At 42.4% G+C, this 18864-nt stretch overlaps 1 protein-coding gene across 2 annotated transcripts in view; it reads left to right on the top strand.

Annotated features, from left to right (window-relative positions):
• Positions 1 to 18360, top strand: part of lingo2 (leucine rich repeat and Ig domain containing 2) — a 175002-nt gene extending 156642 nt beyond the window's left edge. For both annotated transcript variants that reach the window (XM_068715192.1, XM_068715191.1), the window contains one exon: positions 16137 to 18360. In XM_068715192.1, the coding sequence (XP_068571293.1) occupies positions 16149 to 17990 (1842 nt within the window). In that variant the 5' untranslated portion in view covers positions 16137 to 16148 and the 3' untranslated portion in view covers positions 17991 to 18360. The remainder of the gene's footprint in view (positions 1 to 16136) is intronic.
• The last annotated feature ends 504 nt before the right edge of the window (positions 18361 to 18864 follow it).

Raw genomic sequence — 18864 nt, 5'->3', positions numbered from 1 at the left:
ATAAAACCGTGTTTACAGCGATGCTGACATTTGATACCGTTTACAATTGATTGAATGAGCTCTTGCAAATACTTTGGGTGACATCTTATCAGATTCTGCTGGATTTAACAAACAGTGCAGCTACACTGGGGCCAACAAGCTCCCCTCCTCGTCTCCTGTTTGACTAACTTTGACTAACATGTATTGGTAAAATACCAAGTCCTCTCCCTGCTCTGCAGATTAGATCGGCACGTAAACTCTCCGTAATATCCCAAAATGTCATTGCCGGACACGTTTTGGACCTGTGATCGCGCAGCCGTAAGTCCTTCACGACCCGCGTCGTTTCACACACAAGCGCTGTGTGTCGCGTACGCAGCAGGATCGCAGGGAAATTGGAGGTGAAATGTGTTAAAAAAAAATGCAAATGAGCACCTGCTGGTTTTCCGGGGTAATGATGCCGCATGAGGCCGTCGCTGTTTCTGGGGCACGCTGGCAAAAAGGAAACTAGAGACGACTGTTGTAAACAAGCTATAGAGTGACGACAAGTAGTTTTCTCATTCGGAAAACATCTGACACTGAATTCTGGTCCAGTTGACAACTTTATTATTCTCACCATATTGTATATATCCATATGGGAACTTTTTTGTTTTGCCTGATATTTAACATGTGCGTGTGTTAGGGTGATTTGATCTCATTGACAATATGAAGTAGAAGTCCACATCCAGCATTGTAGCTACCTAGAAACACCTGTTAAAACGCTGTTGAAAATATTAGCATTGGCTAGGGCTATTGGTAGCTAAGCTAGCTGCTGTGAAGTAAGCTACGGAGTCCCTCGGAGGATCCAAAATGCTGTCTCGCTGCTCCGACCTTCACCGAGCAAGCTGCGTCAAGGAGACACAAAAACAGAACGAAGTGGGACGTAAGAGAGAGTGGAGGCCATTTTTTGTACGGGTTATTTGATAAATACATAATCGCAAAAGTGGCGCTCTGTACGACATCCACTGTGAGCAACTGTTTTCAAACTCTAAACGGAGTTTGTGTTACAGGAATCAGACCATTTTTCATATTTAAGAACTTTTTGTGGCTCATTAATACAATATGGTTATCTAGAGCACCAGCTGCTACATTTGAAGATAATTCATTCTCCCACTGGGATCATTACTTTTTTTTTTTATCATTATCAGTGACATCTTAATACAATCACTTTTCTTTTTTGTTTTCTTGCACAATAACGATAACTTTTACTTAAGAAAAATTGGCAGAAAATGCAGTCGCTGTCACCGCTATAACCACAAAAACACTGTGAGACCGTAGAGGGACTGAGTGCGGTTCACTGATTAGTACCGAGGGTGTTCCTCTGCCTCGTTCACCCAGCACCCAAGGGAGCCGACGGAGCAGGAAATGTGTTTCAGTCTACCGTAGCGATGACAGCCACCTGAGAAAGGCCATTTGTATCAAACTTGAGCTTGAATACTATGAAACAAAAGTAATTTAATAGAGCCGATTTTTTTTTTATTTTCACAGTATTGCACTTTTACAAACTTCTTCCAATTTGAATATTTCCAAAGTTGCTTGAACTGCGTCTTGTATAATCTTATTGCCGGTGTTTGTACTGGAGGCAATCTGTAACGGAGAAAGCAATTTAATTAAACTTGAACATGTTTATTTTGATTAAATTCTAGCTACATTGTTTTCACGAGTCAACATTGTTTAAGCGGGTGACATTACCTGAGCGCACCAACGGCAAACGCAGACACAATCCTGCTCTCGCACGTTTGACTGAACGCAGCCGGTGGCTGTTGCCTCTGACGAGCAGCTCCGACAGATCAGGATTCAAATTCAAAGATTTCTATATTTTTTCTTGTTTTCTTTTCATTTGACTCCCACCACTTGGCCTTTCCCATATTATTCCAAATGAGATGTGTGTGTGAAAGTTACTGGGAGACCACCCAAGCCTCTCCTCATGAATTATTCAAAGTATGACGTGTGAATTTATCATGGTAGGATCAGTGATTATACAGATATATGTACATATATACATACAGTATATGGAGTGTTTTGTCACTCAAGTGTTGCTTGAAGGCGATACATGACACTTCCATTAGAGCTGGGGAAAATGTTTGTGCGTCAGTCATTTACTTTACTTCAGAGAGCACTCAAAGATGTTGTGACATTCATACATGTACTACGGAATGTATGGCACTGCTTTAATGCGGCGCAGATGCATTTTCATATGAATAAAGAGAAAATGACAACGCGGTAGCATCTCATCAAGAATGATAGCGATGAGCTTTTCCAGTTTGTGCATTTGTTATGTATTGATTCATTATGTTTCAGGTTAAGTCTCAACTATAACTGGGTTTTTTATGGCAGATAGTGTTTACGTCAATACTTGGTGCCCAAACTGTGGATGGGACAATGTTTCCCATTTGTCAAAATGTTTTATTTTAATGCTAGGATGTTGCGCTGAGATTTCACCGGCGCTCCCCCCCCCCCCCCCCCCCCCCCACGTTGCTGCTTTCGACGTTCCTTCCCTTTTTGCGCTGTGATAAACAATGCATTACAGGAAGTGAAAGAGTTAATCAGCAGACACCATGACAAAGCGAGCGGATGGTGTTTTTTATTATGATTTAATCAATCCCACCTCAGATCTGTGTTCCCTAAATTTTCATCAGCATTGTCCACATCACCCAGCAGAGGAAGAACAACACACTGGACGATGTCCACACAAACAGTCCGGGTTTAGTACCGCAACTGGTTATTAGACTTCTTTACAAACAGACCCATAGGTGGTTCAGATTGGCAGCCCCGCCTCCTCCGCTGTGTGCCGATCACGCCGTTCACCCCAGACTGCTCTCCTCTGTTCGGTGAGGTTTCGCAGATGACACTATACCTTCGCCGGCCGGGTTGAAAGCAACGACGAGACTCCATATAGAGAGGAAATCAACAATCGTGCAGAACGGTGCTCAGAGAACAACCTACCGCTGAACTTCATTAAAACCAAGGAGCGGATTGTTTATTTTAAAACAAAGGAGAAGACGCACACCCCCACCTGGAGCAAGTAAACAGCTTCTGGGAATCAGCGTCACAAACAAGAGGTGTGATGACTTGGTCCGTCACACATCTCCATCCTGGTGGAGAAGGCTCATGACTGGCAGTATTTCTTTAGGATCTTAAGAAAGCAAAAATACCCATTTCAATTTCTCGTTAACTTTTACAGAGGAGCAATTGAAAGCTTCCTGGAAACCGAACTATCTGGCATTGGGATGTGCACAAACCCAGGACAGCAAGGCTATACAGCGGGGTGATTAAAACCCACCCAGAGCATGATTGGTACCCATCTATCAAACGTCAAAGATATTGGGGAGAAGAGGTTCCTATAAGAGCCCAAAGGATATTAAAAGACATTACCCACCCCCGCCACAACCTGTTTACTCAAGGGATACAACCTTGTAATGGTGATATCAGATACATCAGTCAGGCACTTGTCACAATGCGGCGGAGTCCGACACTAAGCATAAATAAAGGTGACAGAAGTAAGAACGGGGATATGCTGCTTAATAGCAAACATTCTTAAGGCTATTAAAGGTTCATGACGAGTTTTAATCATACATGGGAATGGGAAAAGGCACTGTACAAATGTACGGTCATCATAGCTAGTCTGAATAAACTATAGAAGTTTGAATATACCAACACACACGCTCCACCGCCAGCAATATGTTCTACCATTCATAGCTGAAGCGCATGTCTCCTATTTAGGCTTCTTTATAGCTGCTCAGGGGAAAGCAGGAATAGATCGTGGGGGGGGGGGTAAATGTGATGGCAAACAATTTCACTGATATTCTAAACATGATGTGAGCTTTAGGAAACGCATCCCACGGAGTTTGAAATGAACACGGAACAGCGTGAAGCAACATAAATGCAATATTGACTGAGGCAAGAATCAGCAGGACGGTGATTTTTTTTTTTCTTTTACCACCTGCTGTATCTTTTATTTTTTTTTTTGCTGCTGCTGCTGCTCTACAACAACTGAATCACGTGACCTGGTCAATATCCAATAAAGCTTTGTTATCCTTGAATGGACTATAATCCCACGGGAGAGCCATATTGGATAGCTGATAACAGCCAGCTATAAAAAAAAACAAACAGTCAAATCACTCAAACGCCTTGCTTTGATTTGTCACCTGGGAGTTCATTAACCTCACTAAAATCTGCTGCAATAGCATGAACATTAGCAACCCGGTGCTACCACCACCATGCACCCGTTGTACCTGGGACTAAGCCGTGTGCTGAAGTAATATCAGAACGGGGTTAGTCGAGTGGAATTAACCGCGTAGCCATTTTTGTTTTCCCCCAGCTTTTTCATTTCTATATCAGCAGTGGTAGCCGAGCTTCTCATCTGCATAAATGTGAATACAAACAACCGAACATCTGCATCATCCTCTACTTTCTGCCGTGTTTTTGTAAATGTAATTGTAAAGATAAGCAGATCGTCACATCGGAAATGACTGGGGGAAAATTCGCGTTACGCTTATTATTGTCTTCCAAGGCTAATCTCGCATACTGCTGGACACGTCAGGCCGCACAATAGAGCCATTGAAGTCAGTCGATACACCGCTACGCACCCCCCCCCCCCGACTGCGTTTGAAATGCCAGTGAAAAGCGAAATAATCGTACATGGGTTTTTTTTAAAGCCTCAATATTTTTTTCTTTTTCTAAAGATGACTGAGACTATAAGAGAGAGGAAATTATGCAAGCCGATATCAAGGGCCGATATTAAGGGCTACATTGTCTTCTTTCTTTTTTTTCCAAGGCTACAAGCTGAAGAATTGAAAGGAGTTTTAATGGCATCGAGCTGCGAGGGTCATAGGCCAGATCTCTTGATTGGGTGAGGAGAGACAAAACCAAAGAGGAGGGAGAGAGATAGAGAGAGGGGAAGACAAAGAGGGAGACACAGAGGAACAAGCGCCACGATGCGCCGGTAAATAATGGCGCAAGAGATGAGAAGTTGTGAATCCATTTTGATTTAGAGGAAGAGATGGAGAGATGTCTTTTCAGATATTTGTACAAGATTTCCTGCCAAGTGTTTCTGCCGTCACGGAGACACATGGGTATGTCGGAGCTGCACGTGTTCCCTTCTACCGACGTCATGAATGATTTCTGTAGTTTCTGTTGTTATGGGCATGAAATACTTCTTGCCTACCGGTCTCTCGTGAGTGTGCTGAAGACCTCGTGTGCAGAATGACGCTTAATAAACAAATGACAACACCGGTTAGTAAATTATGTGCAAAATGTTAATTCCTTTTCATGCGTGAGACTATGAGATGTTTGCGGCGTCTCAGCACAGTACTTGGTCTAAGCTCATGCACTTTTTGGCAATATGATGCATGATGCTTTCATTATGCTGCAGTAATACTGTTTGTTGTTTTCTGAATTTTCTGCTCCAGGCCTGTATGCAGTCAGCAGTACATGTCCTCCTTTATTATGGCTGATTGTTGATATAGTTGCCTTATTTTTGGGCTCAGGCTGTATACGCTATATGGTATCTTTACGGGAATGTTTCGATGTGAATATAGGCCAGAATGAGGTCTGTGGGTGGAGGGGTAAAAGGGTTTTGCCAGTCACCTTTAACTGTCCCTGTGGTTGAGTCATAGCACCACTCAGACCTGATGTAGGCTGTCCAGACGTGGAGGGGTTGAGGGGGGGGGGGGGCTCAAGGGCTCTCATGAGCCCACACAATGTGTTAACGGCTGCTGCAGATGCATTTTAATCAGTCCACACACAATTTATCTCAAGGCTTTTCGGTTCAAAGGCGGAGAGGGAAGAAATCCACTCGAGGTTCTGCTTACCCTTTTAAAAAAAAAAAAAAATGCTCTTTAGACGTGAGGCTGAATAAAAAAAAAAAAAACAGTCTAGGTCAGTGAAACTATAAGAGATCGGCGACAGGAATTTGAGGCCGTCTTGCCGGTTGTGCAAGTTTATGATGAAGTCATTAAAGGAAAGAGAAGATTAAGGAAAGGAGAGCTTCATCTTTTTTTCATTTCCTGTCCTGAATATTATCCTTTCTTTACCTGTTACTGGCAGCTATGATTTTTAAGAAGCAGTTCCTTCACACCTGCAGTGCCCAGGTTCAAGCCTCTTTTGTTGGCATGTGTGTGTGTGTGTGTGTGTGTGTGTGTGTGTGTGTGTGTGTGTGTGTACACTCACTTGCTGGTTGAACCCATGAGCAAAACATAGCATTCCTCGCAGCTTCAGGGGTGCTGTTGTGGGCTAATCTCTCTGTGGAGGCAGCAGGTGGAGAAGAGAAAATCCCTCTAGGCATCACTGACTTATCACTGTAGCGTTGCCTGAAATGTGAAATGAAAAATGTCAAACTTAAATCACTCCGTGTGCTAGTTGTACATTGTAACATCACATATGTTACTGTAGTCAAGTCCCAATCGTTGCTGGTTTTGATACTATAACTAATCTATAATATAAATCCGCGTGTGACTGGGATTACGGTCTCCGATGCGGTTATTGATTTTTTTTTTTGCAGAAAGAGTAGACCCAGTGAGTTCACATGTTATATTTAGTGTTTGTGTTGCAGAATATATCTTACATATAGTAGACGTTATCAGTCTCCGTTTCATCATCGAAGAACACCGCTGGGTAGCACCGTGATTAATATGGAATATTAATATGTTCTGGGTATTTAAAACAGAGACGTGTATCAGCGTGATGTCATGTTACGGGTGAATGTTGTTATAAATTAGAACATTTTACGTTTGTACTTCAGCAGCACAGCTGACGGTAGAACTGGGTCTGTCCAGAGCTGGATACCTGATCATTTCAGAGCAGTTTAAAAGAAACACGGGCATTAGTTAAAAGTCACTACAGATGAGTTGCAGGCTGTGTCTCTTACATCAGATAAGAGGCAGGCCAATGCTCCAACATCTTCCAGAAAACACATTTGTAGCATATCCTCTGGGTCGTTTGCATGACCTATTTGGACTATTTCCCTCTTGTTAGTGTGAGATTAAGATTTCTGTCCCGAACGTCCCAGTCATAGCGAAGGAACAAAGACGTCTCACTGGAGGGCTGTCCGACCTGCTTAAGTAGAACCATAAAGCACAATAGCTTCACCTCAATATCAATGTAAAGGTGTATTAATGTTCATATTGTATGAGTCTAATGGGAGTAGTCTCTCATAGCCAGGGCCTATCTCCACACCGCTGTGTCAGCACCCATTATCAGTCTGGTTAGGAGGGGGGGGGGGGGGGGGGGGGGGGGGGACAATGCACCGGCTTGTTTGTATTTCTTTCAACCAATCACAATCTTCCTGGGCAGCACTGAGCACAGCGACGGTGTCGTTGTATAAAGATATATAGCAGGTACAGTGGAGGGGGATGATAGCAGGCCTCCACCCGCACGCAGTCTACATCCTTTGAGTCGGACTAAACGGGAGTGTGGAGAGAGCGGATGTCATTTTAACTGGGGAAAAATACAGCACATTAAAACTCTTAATACGCAACACATTGCTCTCTAATGAACTGACAAATTGCTTGATTTTTTTTTTTTTTCTTTTTGTCCTTTTTCACTTGTCACTTTGTAAGTGTAATGAAATGACAACGCTCTGTTCCCCAGACCTCATTAATTCCTTTCATATTGTCAGTTGTATTTTTATCCTCATACATTTAATTACCAAGTTTGGTTACCTTTTTTATTTTTTTTACCAGCTCCTTCTTGTCTCCAAAGTTCAGAATTTGAATAGCTATTAAACGTAAGATTAGCTCTCTTCTCTGAGAGGCTCTTCTGTGCCGGATGAATGGAAATCCGTCTGTTTGATGCGGCCGTTTTCTTGACTCCTTCCCAAACCAACGGGTTATCAGACACGGAAAAAGAACAACTGACTCAATCTACCGAGTTTATCTCTCATTAACGCTGATTAATTGAAGCTTTTGACTTCGCACTGCAAGCCGAGCAGAAGGGCAATTTGTGCACAGAAGCCTATTATTGCCCCAAGGCTGTTGATCCTCGCCGTTAAGGGCTTTTAGGTCCCAAAACCCTCGTCACGCGACCGCAGTCGTCTCGCCGTTGCATCGTGTGTCTTTTTAAAAAAAAAAAAATGATCCAGTTTGCTGCACTGATTCTGATTTATGAAAACAGCTGTAAAAAAAAACCAAAAACGGAACAATACTTACCTACCATTGGAAGTGCTGCTGCTGTCTTCTCCTGTGAATAATTTGGTGTTTTGGAAAAATGAATGGGGGCTGAGCCGCGTAATCGTATCCGGGTCACATCCTGAGGAGGCTTCCCGTTGCACGAGACGTCAGATTGCCGGTGGTTTATTAAAGAAGTACAGTGTCCTCTTGCACGTTTGGCAGGCTCACCTTAAAGCCTGTCTGCACTTTACTGAAGAATCCCTTCAATAATGGATAAGGCAAAAGAGCATTGTAGTCTCTTCCCTCTCATTACGGTCCCATTTGATTACTCGCGATGCTCTTTTGAAAAAGGTGGGTTGATTACACACACTCTGACTGCGAACTAACCTGCAAGTTAATAACACCTCTCCTTCAGGGTAGCATCATTATAAGATATACGCCTCATTAAAATAAAATGATGATTTAATAACTTTCCCTTACAATGACCCTTACGAGGATTTAATGTTAGTTTTTTTTTTTTTAAGTTGTCTGGGAAATTAAGACATCAAACTCTTGCTTTTTGCATGTTCCTCTGCTGTTTTCAGAGAGCAAAGATTAACTATCTCTTGACCACAAAAAAAAAACTTTAATCGCCCAGCAGGGAAAACAGTGATTATATACTGCATATAGTGCTAACACTCACCGTGCAGACGTCTGTGCACATGTCAGAGCTGACTTGAATGGATTTTAGGACTGCTGCGTGGAAGTAGTTTTTTTTTTTTTTTTTTTCTTCTTCTTCTTTTTAGCACTTTCTGAAAGAGTCTCCTTTATTATTCATTCCTCATTATAACCAATTACAGTGCGATTGGAGCCGTTGACGGGGAGGGCAGCCCATGTCAGATGCTAATGTACAAGAGAGCTCGCCATATAACTGCAGCACCCAGTATGTAGCACATTCTCTCTCCGCATGATTACACATAATGTTGCTTTCATTATAGCTTTATTCCTCACACATCTCCCCCCCCCCCCACCCCCACCCCCCCGTCGCTTTCAAAAGAGCTCTTTCTCCGGGAGCCGTTCCTCCAAGTCAAAATATCAAAATTTGACACTTTGATTATGCTTTTTTTTTTTTTTTTTTTTACGAGGTGTTGATAATTGCCGGGTAAAGAAAGCAACTGTCTCCCACCATCCGCCATAAACGCAGGGAGGCCTTTTTTTTTTCTGTCTGCGAAGAGGAATCGCATTATGTGCAATGATCAGTACCCGGGGGCCGCATCAAACACGATCTGGAAAAAAAAAACCTTTCCAGAGGAGATAGAGGCTAGGCCAATTTCACAAGTGGCTTTTTATTGGTTGATTGCACAAGAGGCCAAGTTGTTATCTAAATCCTCAAACTACTTGAGCAAAGTAAGAAGCGCCTTGTGAGCGTTCAGGGTGTTCAAACTCACCCCTCGGATGAAAAGCCGAAGCAAAAAAAAAAAAAAATGTTTACAGCCAATAGTTTGCCAGGATTACGGCTTAAAGAGAGTGAGCGTCAACAGAACGCAGCGGTTACAGAGTCCACCAGTGACAAACAGTGTCATCGCTCGTGCGGAAAAAAACTGTATTATGCCAACTTTTCATGTTCGCTCTTGAACCGTCTGCTTATATAATCCTTTAACGGATGAACAGGTTTGACGCCCCTACAGCCCGCATTCAAATGACTATAAAAGTCATGATTTTTTATTTTTTTTAAAAAGTACCAATAACTCATATGCAGTTAAAGCTTTGATTTCAAGACACGCTCGGTGTATTTGCGTCCGATCATATTAAGTCAGACTTTAAACCCTCTGTTGCCCGAGATCACGTTTCAGTCTAAATAAGCGGCCCTCCCGTAAAGTCAGGTCTACCGTTGAGCCATTCGATTTATCATTTAGCATAATTGCATGCGCTCCGTACCGGAGCTGTTGGGGTAATTAGTTGGTAAATAATTTGAAATCAAACATTGATAGTGGGTGTCCACTCTGCCCGGCAGGGGGAGAGACACTGATGAGCAAACTGACCCATGATTGCTAGATTTAATTTGTTCCAATTAAAAATTAGCATAGTTTCCGTGGAGTTTCTGGCTGCAGTAACTCAGAGGAGATTAAAGGGAAGAGAACGTTTTGCCGGAGGACCACGGCTGTGTTCCGTACTGTATTTAAAATCTGTATATTCATTTGTATTGCTGTGTTGTTGTTTTTTCTGCGTGCATGAATGCGTAAATATGTAGCTAAGTAAAAAGAACGCAGCAGGATGTGAACTCTTGTGATCTTTATTGTTGATTTATTTTATTTTTTTTCCCCCCATAAAAGAGAATCAATGAATAAATAATTGTCAGGCTTTCCTTTTGAAATCACCGTATACTGTAAACAAGTTTTATGTCCAGGATGCAGGACTTCGTATACGCAGCATGCGATCATAATTTGTGAACTTACCCACTTAGTGCATATCATTACTTTCAAACAACTGTGATATTTCTTCGCTGTGTTATTGCACATCCATAGGTTTTACAGTCTGAAAAAAAAAAAGAAAGGTAAATGAGCCATAAGCACAGTAATTTACCACCCTTTTAAACGGCAATGTTACCGACTTTAACCTTTTACATTTCACTCGCGCGTGTTTGTTATTCCATCATCACCGCCTTGCGTACCGTAGACCCTATATCTTAGATAACTTATAGTAATAAAAGCCGTTCCTATTGTGGCGACTCTGCACATACATCATCATCCTGCACTGTGAAGCTCCCACATCCAAGTACAGTAACAACAACAACGTAAGAACATTTTCGCCAAAGAAAGATACCGAGACAGAAATTCAGCAATGACCCTGCGGAAAGATATCCGTTGTCTGCCCCGGGGAGCGATCGCAATCTCCTGTCTTCAGCGCAGCGCCCCTCTCACCTCTCCAATGCTGTCTAATAAATCCTCTTGTAGCGTTCACTCACCTCGACACCCAGCCGAGAGAGGTCAACGCTACACAAAGCTTTGTTAGCCCGACGAAAAGATGGAGAAAATCCACCTGTAATTAACGTGTGAGGTGATATAAGCCTGTTTTTTTTTTTTTGTGTGTGTGTTAGTGGAATCATGACTAACAGCGTGTTTTGCCACTAAAGACAAACATCATCCCTGCTCATCCTCGTTCTAGTTAGCCCCGGGCTGTGTTGAAAAGTAAAGAGTGGCATCATGGGATGGACGAGCCGCGCATGTTTTCACTCGATTCATATGGAAACGAGTTCGCGATGGGAAAAGAAAACTGCGTGCGAAATAAAAAAAAAATGAGCCAAGATGCAAATATGCTCTCATGTATTTGTCATCGTGGACGAGCGCGTCATAATTTAACGGCCTGGAGTGTTAGAAAAGTTTGAGATTCATAATATCGGGCCGCTTGTGGACGTATGCTTGGGATGATGGCGTGGCGCAGGCGACCTCAGCACCCCTGCGTAACAGCTGTTCTCCGAGATATGCCGAGTCAGACGCCATTAGTTGTTATCCTCCCCCTCTTAGGATCCAACCCCGCACTAATGTGGGTCAGGGGCCACATTATAGAAACACCTTAACTGTGCAGTCTTATCTTTAAGTGCATCGCAGGATTTCTGCTGTCACAGGACTGTAACTGAATGTCACTGAAGGTTCCCAGAATATTGACATGAAATGGAAATTACCCTGCGGTCAATATTTTAATATTAATTTACATTCCAAAGTGTTGCAGTTGAAGTTATTCGTAAAGCTTGGGTTGGAGAAACTAGCAACAATTCGCTAGATTTAAAAAAAAAAAAAATGATCCAACCAAAAAGAAGCCCAGCCCGGTGAAAGTAGCTAGCAGCACCAGCTCCAAACGGAGATTCAACCAGGTAGTCGCCAAGTCTGCAAGCCCCATTCCCTTCAGGCCTCCCTCCAAAGAATTATCATTATGGCCATAAACGAGTGGCTTGAGGTAGTTAAGATGGGGCCCCGGTGGCCGCTATTATGACGGCCCCTAGTGCACACTAGCTACAGACACACACACACACACGCCATCGTTTCATCTCATCACATGATCAAACAGAGGCTTCACACTGGGCACTGTCAGCACACATATTACCCAGAAATCATCCTTATGTATCTGTATATGACAAGAATATCAAAGACAATATAATCATTTAAAGTTTTTTTAAATGTTTCTATAATCTATGTATAGAGTAGGCATATAATGTTGCCTTTATACTACTACTACTACTACTACTACTACTACTACTACTTCTGATTACTCCACCCAAACAAATGAAAACCATGATGGAGATAGGTATGCCTTATCGAGGGTTTATTTAGCAAATGGATACTATGTAAATAGTATTTATGTTTAATATAAACACAGGGATAATACTGATAATCAAATGTATTAAATCTATATCACTGCACACCATTAACATATATTAATGAATGTAAACAAGGAATATGGCTTCTGCTGTGAGTGTTCCCAGCTGTCAAGCTAGCAGTTTGCGGTAGCCTCTGGTGAAGCGCAGTGAGTTCATAATTATGGTCTTATTACAGAATTTCAACAAACAGAAAAAAAAAAAAGCAAAAAATAAGCTTCTGTTTGGTGAACATCGCTTATTCTTTCTGCTACCACACTCTCACCTCGATCTCACGTCGTCGACATTCTGCCATCGATGCATATTAATCATGAGACGTTTACAGAAATTCAAGCTACGCTGCTAAAAGGATTTTTTTTTTTGTCTCCTTCAAGGCCGAAAAAGCCACGGCAAAATCAAAAGTGTTTTTGTTAGAGAAAATGGTTCATTTCTCACGTATAGCTTGTTGAATACGTTGGGTCACAAAATGTACCATCCCGTATCTCGTCTTTTCTCGTGAAGGGCACAATCGGCACACGATGAATGAATCGGTGCAAAGATACATTCATTACATGTCGTTCTTGGTCAGATTATCAGGGACATTATAATAAAAGTATAGTGAGATGTACTCACACACAGACGTCAACCGTACATGACCAGATAATTGGGATTTTATTTGCACAAGTTGCCCCAGGGCAGCTTGCCTATTCTGTGGATTATTTGCTCCTGCATGGGGACACACTTCAGCTGGTGCCACTAATGACGCTCCCGCATTATGCTTCTCTCGTTCAGCAGTGCCCAGGTGAAGGGGTCACATCTCAGGCTCACTCTTACTCTGATTACATTCTGTTACAAAGAGGCCCAATCATTATACTGATTAGACACCCTCTTAGTGAACCATTGAATCATATGGTGCTACAATTTATGTGGACAGCGTGTGTGTGTGTGTGTGTGTGTGTGTGTGTGTGTGTGTGTGTGTGTGTGCGTGTGCGTGCGTGTGTGTGTGCGCCTAAGGTGGTTATTATGTGGGAGGAATCTGCAGAGGGAGACACAAGAAAAACCTCCTGTACAGAAATGAGTGTAGGTGTGTAGGTGTGTGTGTGTGTGTGTGTGTGTGTGTGTGTGTGTGTGTGTGTGTGTGGCACAATCACGTTAGCCATCTAGAGACAACACTGCGTTAAAGAAAGTCATATTATTGATTTAATCACTGAGCTTTGCACTGAATACTAGGATTGAGTGTTTTTTTTCAATACCTGACTATAAGTATGTTTAATTTTGCTGCATAGGAACCATACTGCCTTGATTTTATACAAAATGAATCAACTAGATGATTCATAAAATCAGGTGCTGCGTTAAGATTTGGTACCCAACAGTTTTCGATGCTTTGATACCAAAAAACACACTTTGGTCGGAGCTTAAAAAACTAAATTGTGATCCAGCCCTTCATGGATATCCAGAAAACCCCCCAAAAAATCTAAATGAAAGCAATAATAGTTACCTGAGAAGACAGACTCAGGCAATTCATATGTTGATTCATACATTGAGCATTATATGAGGTACCGCTTTTAAGGATCTAGCTCTGCATTACCAATAAACTGCATTAGAAAGCCGTTGAACATTTAAACGGGCCAAGTCAGCAGCAGCCCGACATACGGTGCCCACTAACCATAGTGAAATAGCTTTGTAGAAAGTGGAGCAAGGGGGAAGTAGAGACAGCAAAACGGGGGGGGAAAACAATGCATATCAGTTACTGATAGAAATGCAAACACATGATGCACAAATGCCAGGAATACATCAAATATTGTATAGGATAAAAACAGCATAAAACACGCACATGACTACTATAGCAGATCTGTCTGTCAACAGCTAGATATACTGAAGAACAAGGAATGCTGAAGATCATATCAATGTTTCCCTTTAGATGGGTATGCCATCATATTATCTTTGTACCACAATCTGTATGCATATTAAAATCCTGCGGCGAAATTCAGATTATTCCTCTCCTGATTTAAATTTAGCTCAGCCCATGAAACAGCAAATGAGGCAGAGATAGTTTGCAATCTTTGCAACCCCTCACCTAGTCTGTTTGTGACAAGCAGTGCATTCATTTTGTACATGCTCATCTTCATGTTCTCGTGTGGTATGTATGAGCAGGTGCTTATGTGATATATGTATATGAGTGGGCATATGGATGGGTGAAAAAGAAGAAAAAAAAAACTGCATAACAAATAGATTTAGGAAGGACCAGGTGGTGTTTTAACCCTCTAAAGTCTGACGCACGGAAACAAATGTATTTTTTTAGATTGAGGGGTTTGTTGAACCTTTCGCCAGAATAGACGGAAATATGATTTAATTTGCATATATTACTTTTGAAAGGATATATATAGGTGAGCCACATGTACAAAAGAAGCCAGATATTTCTCACCTAATTTATCTACGTACGCCTCCAAGCAAGGTCACTTAAAACGGAGTGGGCTAATCTCAATATTTTTCACTGCAGAAGTACAGAAAGTAGACATTAGAATTCATTTTTTTTTTTTTTTTTATTAATTTATGCCGCATAATGATGTTTGCTTTTGCTGTAGCGGCCTTGCACGACCAAGACATGGTTGTATAAAGTGGATGTTGAAATGGATCAAGAGTAAAACATTGGCATGACAATGGAGTAAATTGATAGATTTTTTTTCTCTCATTTTGAAATGACTTACAAGATGAAACATCCATCAGGGCTGACTCTCTTTTACCATTGGACTTATTTAAATGGATTTGGAACAATTACCAGAATAATTGATTTTTGTACATCCACCATTTGTTTGCATATTGTCTGAATCAGTTTCTAAATTGGATAAAAAAATATCCAATGTCAGACCTTTTTGTTTATTGGCTTTTTGAGACCTTTGTGGTGATTGTTGATTCCCTCCAACCTTTTTTGTTGTTGTTGTTGATTGAGTTCCGTCACACTTGTCCATGAACTGCATAAAGTGCCACGTGTTTTTTTCCATGATTGATTTCTTTCCTTTTTCCACTTTAGCATGTTTGCCATGGTTTCTTCTGGGAGAGACAGAGAGTGCAGTATGGTTTTTAATAATGTCCGACAGAGACCGGTGATATGTGTGAAAAAGACAAACTGTGTCTAGTAGAGATGCAACATGTTTGCACAGAGTCCAACTGATATGTGTTTCGTTTGCTGGCTTAGATTTGCAGTATACTATCTGAAGGGATACGATGACACACACACACACACACACACACACACACACAAATCAAATTAAGTACCAACACACACATTTTAACCAGCGCTGTTGTGCCTTAATCAGTATCCCATGGGTGAACGAAAAACAAAGAGATTAAACATATTCAACTGGAAGAAGCAAGAGAAAGATGTTCTTTAATTCAAAGACTAAGAAATGCACAACCAAAATATGGAGTGGAGCAGTTCAGCCTGTTTGAATAAGTAACTCGGTGGGGAAGAGGATGGCAGGAATGTGAAATGTGTGTGCAGCGAGGTCTATCCAATTATACACAATACTAGTAAAGGCACCTGAGGCTGTTTTGCTCTTTACCAGTCCTGTCATGTTATTTGTAATATTAACGGACATTACTACCAAAGCCACCACCAGGCCCATCCTGAGTGACTAACCTCTCTCTTTCTCTCTCTCTGTTCTTTCCCTCTTGTTGTGCAGAACCGTGACAGAATGGTCGACTGTATGAGCAAAGTCATGCTGCACGCGGTCGTCTCATGCTGGCAACCGTTCCTGGGACTGGCCCTCGTGGCTGTCTTCGTGGGTTCCACCCTGGGATGTCCCTCGCGCTGCGAGTGTTCAGCGCAGACCAAGGCCGTTGTCTGTCACCGCAAGCGCATGCCCACCATCCCGGACGGCATCCCGACCGAGACCAGGATCCTGGACCTTAGTAAGAACAAGCTAACAATGATCAATCCTGATGATTTTTTTGCCTTCCCCGGGCTCGAGGAACTTGACCTCAGTGGAAATATCATCAGTTATGTTGAGCCTGGAGCTTTTAACGCCCTGTTTACCATGCACTCACTCAGTCTCAAGAGCAATCGTATCAAGCTCATTCCTCTGGGCGTCTTCACGGGCTTAGCAAATCTTACCCAACTGGATATAAGCGACAACAAGATCGTCATCCTGCTGGATTACATGTTCCAGGACTTGCACAATCTGAAGTTTTTGGAAGTGGGCGACAACGATCTGGTTTACATTTCTCACCGTGCATTCAGTGGACTTTTAAGCCTGGAGATGCTGACCTTAGAACGGTGCAACCTTACAGTTGTACCCACCGAGGCCCTTTCCCACCTGCATAACCTGGTCAGCCTCCATTTACGATACCTCAGCATCAGCACTTTGCATCCTTACTCGTTCAAAAAGCTGTTCCGGCTGCGGCATTTAGAAATTGATAATTGGCATTCTCTAGACCACGTGCCGGCCAACACCCTGCACGGCCTAAACCTGACCGCTCTGTTCATAACCAACACCAACTTATCCTCCTTCCCTTACCAAGCCCTGAAGCATCTGCCCTACCTGACGAACCTCAACCTGTCCTTCAACCGCATCAGGCACATTGAAGGCGGGATGCTGATGGAACTGGTACGGCTTCAAGAGCTCCATCTGGTTGGAACTCAGTTAACCATCATTGAACCGTATGCCTTCCAGGGCCTGCGGGGACTCAAAGTCCTTAATGTCTCTCACAACCGACTGGATACACTGGAGAAGGGTGTTTTTCAGTCTCCTGAGGCCCTGGAGGTTCTTCTGATTGACAACAACCCCTTGGTGTGTGACTGTCGTCTCATGTGGATCCTACAGAAAAGGCACTCCATCTTCTTTGGGGAATCGCAGCCAGAGTGCAGCACACCTGAAGGCATTCGCGGCAGGCCTTTTAAAGAGTTTAAGGAGACTCTCCTGTCTTATTACGTGACATGTACCAAGCCAAAAATTCGCGAGAACAAAACACAAACAATCACTGTGGATGAGGGCCAGCAGGCGATGTTGCGCTGCAGTGCTGAAGGAACACCAAGGCCCCTGGTGTCCTGGTTGTCCCCACGTCGACGAGTTCTGACAAGCAGGAGCCATGGAAGAGTCACCGTCCACAACAACGGTACGCTGGAGATCAAGTCAGCAGAGGTGCAAGACAGCGGCGTGTACCTTTGCCTTGCCTCCAACAGTGCTGGGAATGACACCCTGATGACGTCATTGGCGGTGAAAAGTCTGGGATCACTGTACGCTAACAGGACCCAGTACTACACAGATCCCAGCAACGCCACTGCCAACGCCACGGCCGGTGTGACCCTCGGTTTAGACCTAAAGACTATTTTAGTGTCAACTGCCATGGGTTGTTTCACATTCCTGGGAGTGGTCTTGTTTTGTTTCCTGCTTCTTTTCGTTTGGAGCAGAGGGAAAGGAAAACATAAAAACAACATAGACGTTGAATATGTGCCTCGGTCAAAGTCTAACGGCACTAACGTTGACTCCGCAGAGGGACAAGCTGGTCCCCGTCGTTTTAACATGAAAATGATGTGACTTCTTTTATAGATCCCAGATTCTGGATTGTGGAAATGCCCAAAGTACAATGTATTTTTTTGAAAATCAAGACTACTTACTGAACTTCCCACTGCTTCAGGGAGAGTGGTAGTGAAAACATTTGGGCCATCGTAACAAGATGAGCAGTATCTTAAATCACTGGATCTTGACATAATGCTTGAATATACTGTGTTTTCAAAAAACGAAAGTCGTAACAGGACATCCTCTGACGTGACTTCTTCAACATGGATAAGGAGTGAATACTGTTGCCGCTATGGGGGACCTGAAGGGAATAGGTGTCATTTATCAGCTTTTTGAAGTTTATATGCCCAAAAAAAAAAAAAAAAGAACGCTTCAGTTTTGGGTTGGATCTACAGACGTGGCTGAACCATGTACAGTACAAATTTGTAACTAAGCTATTAACCTACTTTGTTTAGTCTTGCGCCATGCTTATTCACTGAACAAAATCAATGAAACAGACCATCATTTCCTATGTTCCATTCTTTGCGTATATGTACCTAATGCTTCATTATGTACATGTATATTCATTCAAAAGAACTATTCATAGCAATATTCATGGGATGCATTAGCCAAAATTGATATACCCGATGTGTTCAGCAAGAGCATTCTTCAGACTTTTGAAGTTTCCATGGATTCAGGAAGGGCTTCTATGGGTGATTATATGTCCCCGCTCCCCCAATTGACTCCTAGATATGAATAAATATATATTATTTATCAATGAAAAAAAAAAAATGAAGAAAAAAGATTTTATTTATGGAAAATGTTGAGCATTTTACAAAAATCAGTCCTCAAACACTGTTCACTTGGATTAACATAACGGTGACCCAGTATTGATCAAAGTACCTATGAACCA

The sequence above is a fragment of the Cebidichthys violaceus genome, unplaced genomic scaffold (genome assembly GCF_023349555.1).
Source record: "Cebidichthys violaceus isolate CVI_PGR_0920_01 unplaced genomic scaffold, fCebVio1.0.p SCAF_2, whole genome shotgun sequence".
NCBI classification, from domain to species: domain Eukaryota; kingdom Metazoa; phylum Chordata; class Actinopteri; order Perciformes; family Stichaeidae; genus Cebidichthys; species Cebidichthys violaceus.
This window is presented reverse-complemented; position numbering and strand designations above follow the sequence as displayed.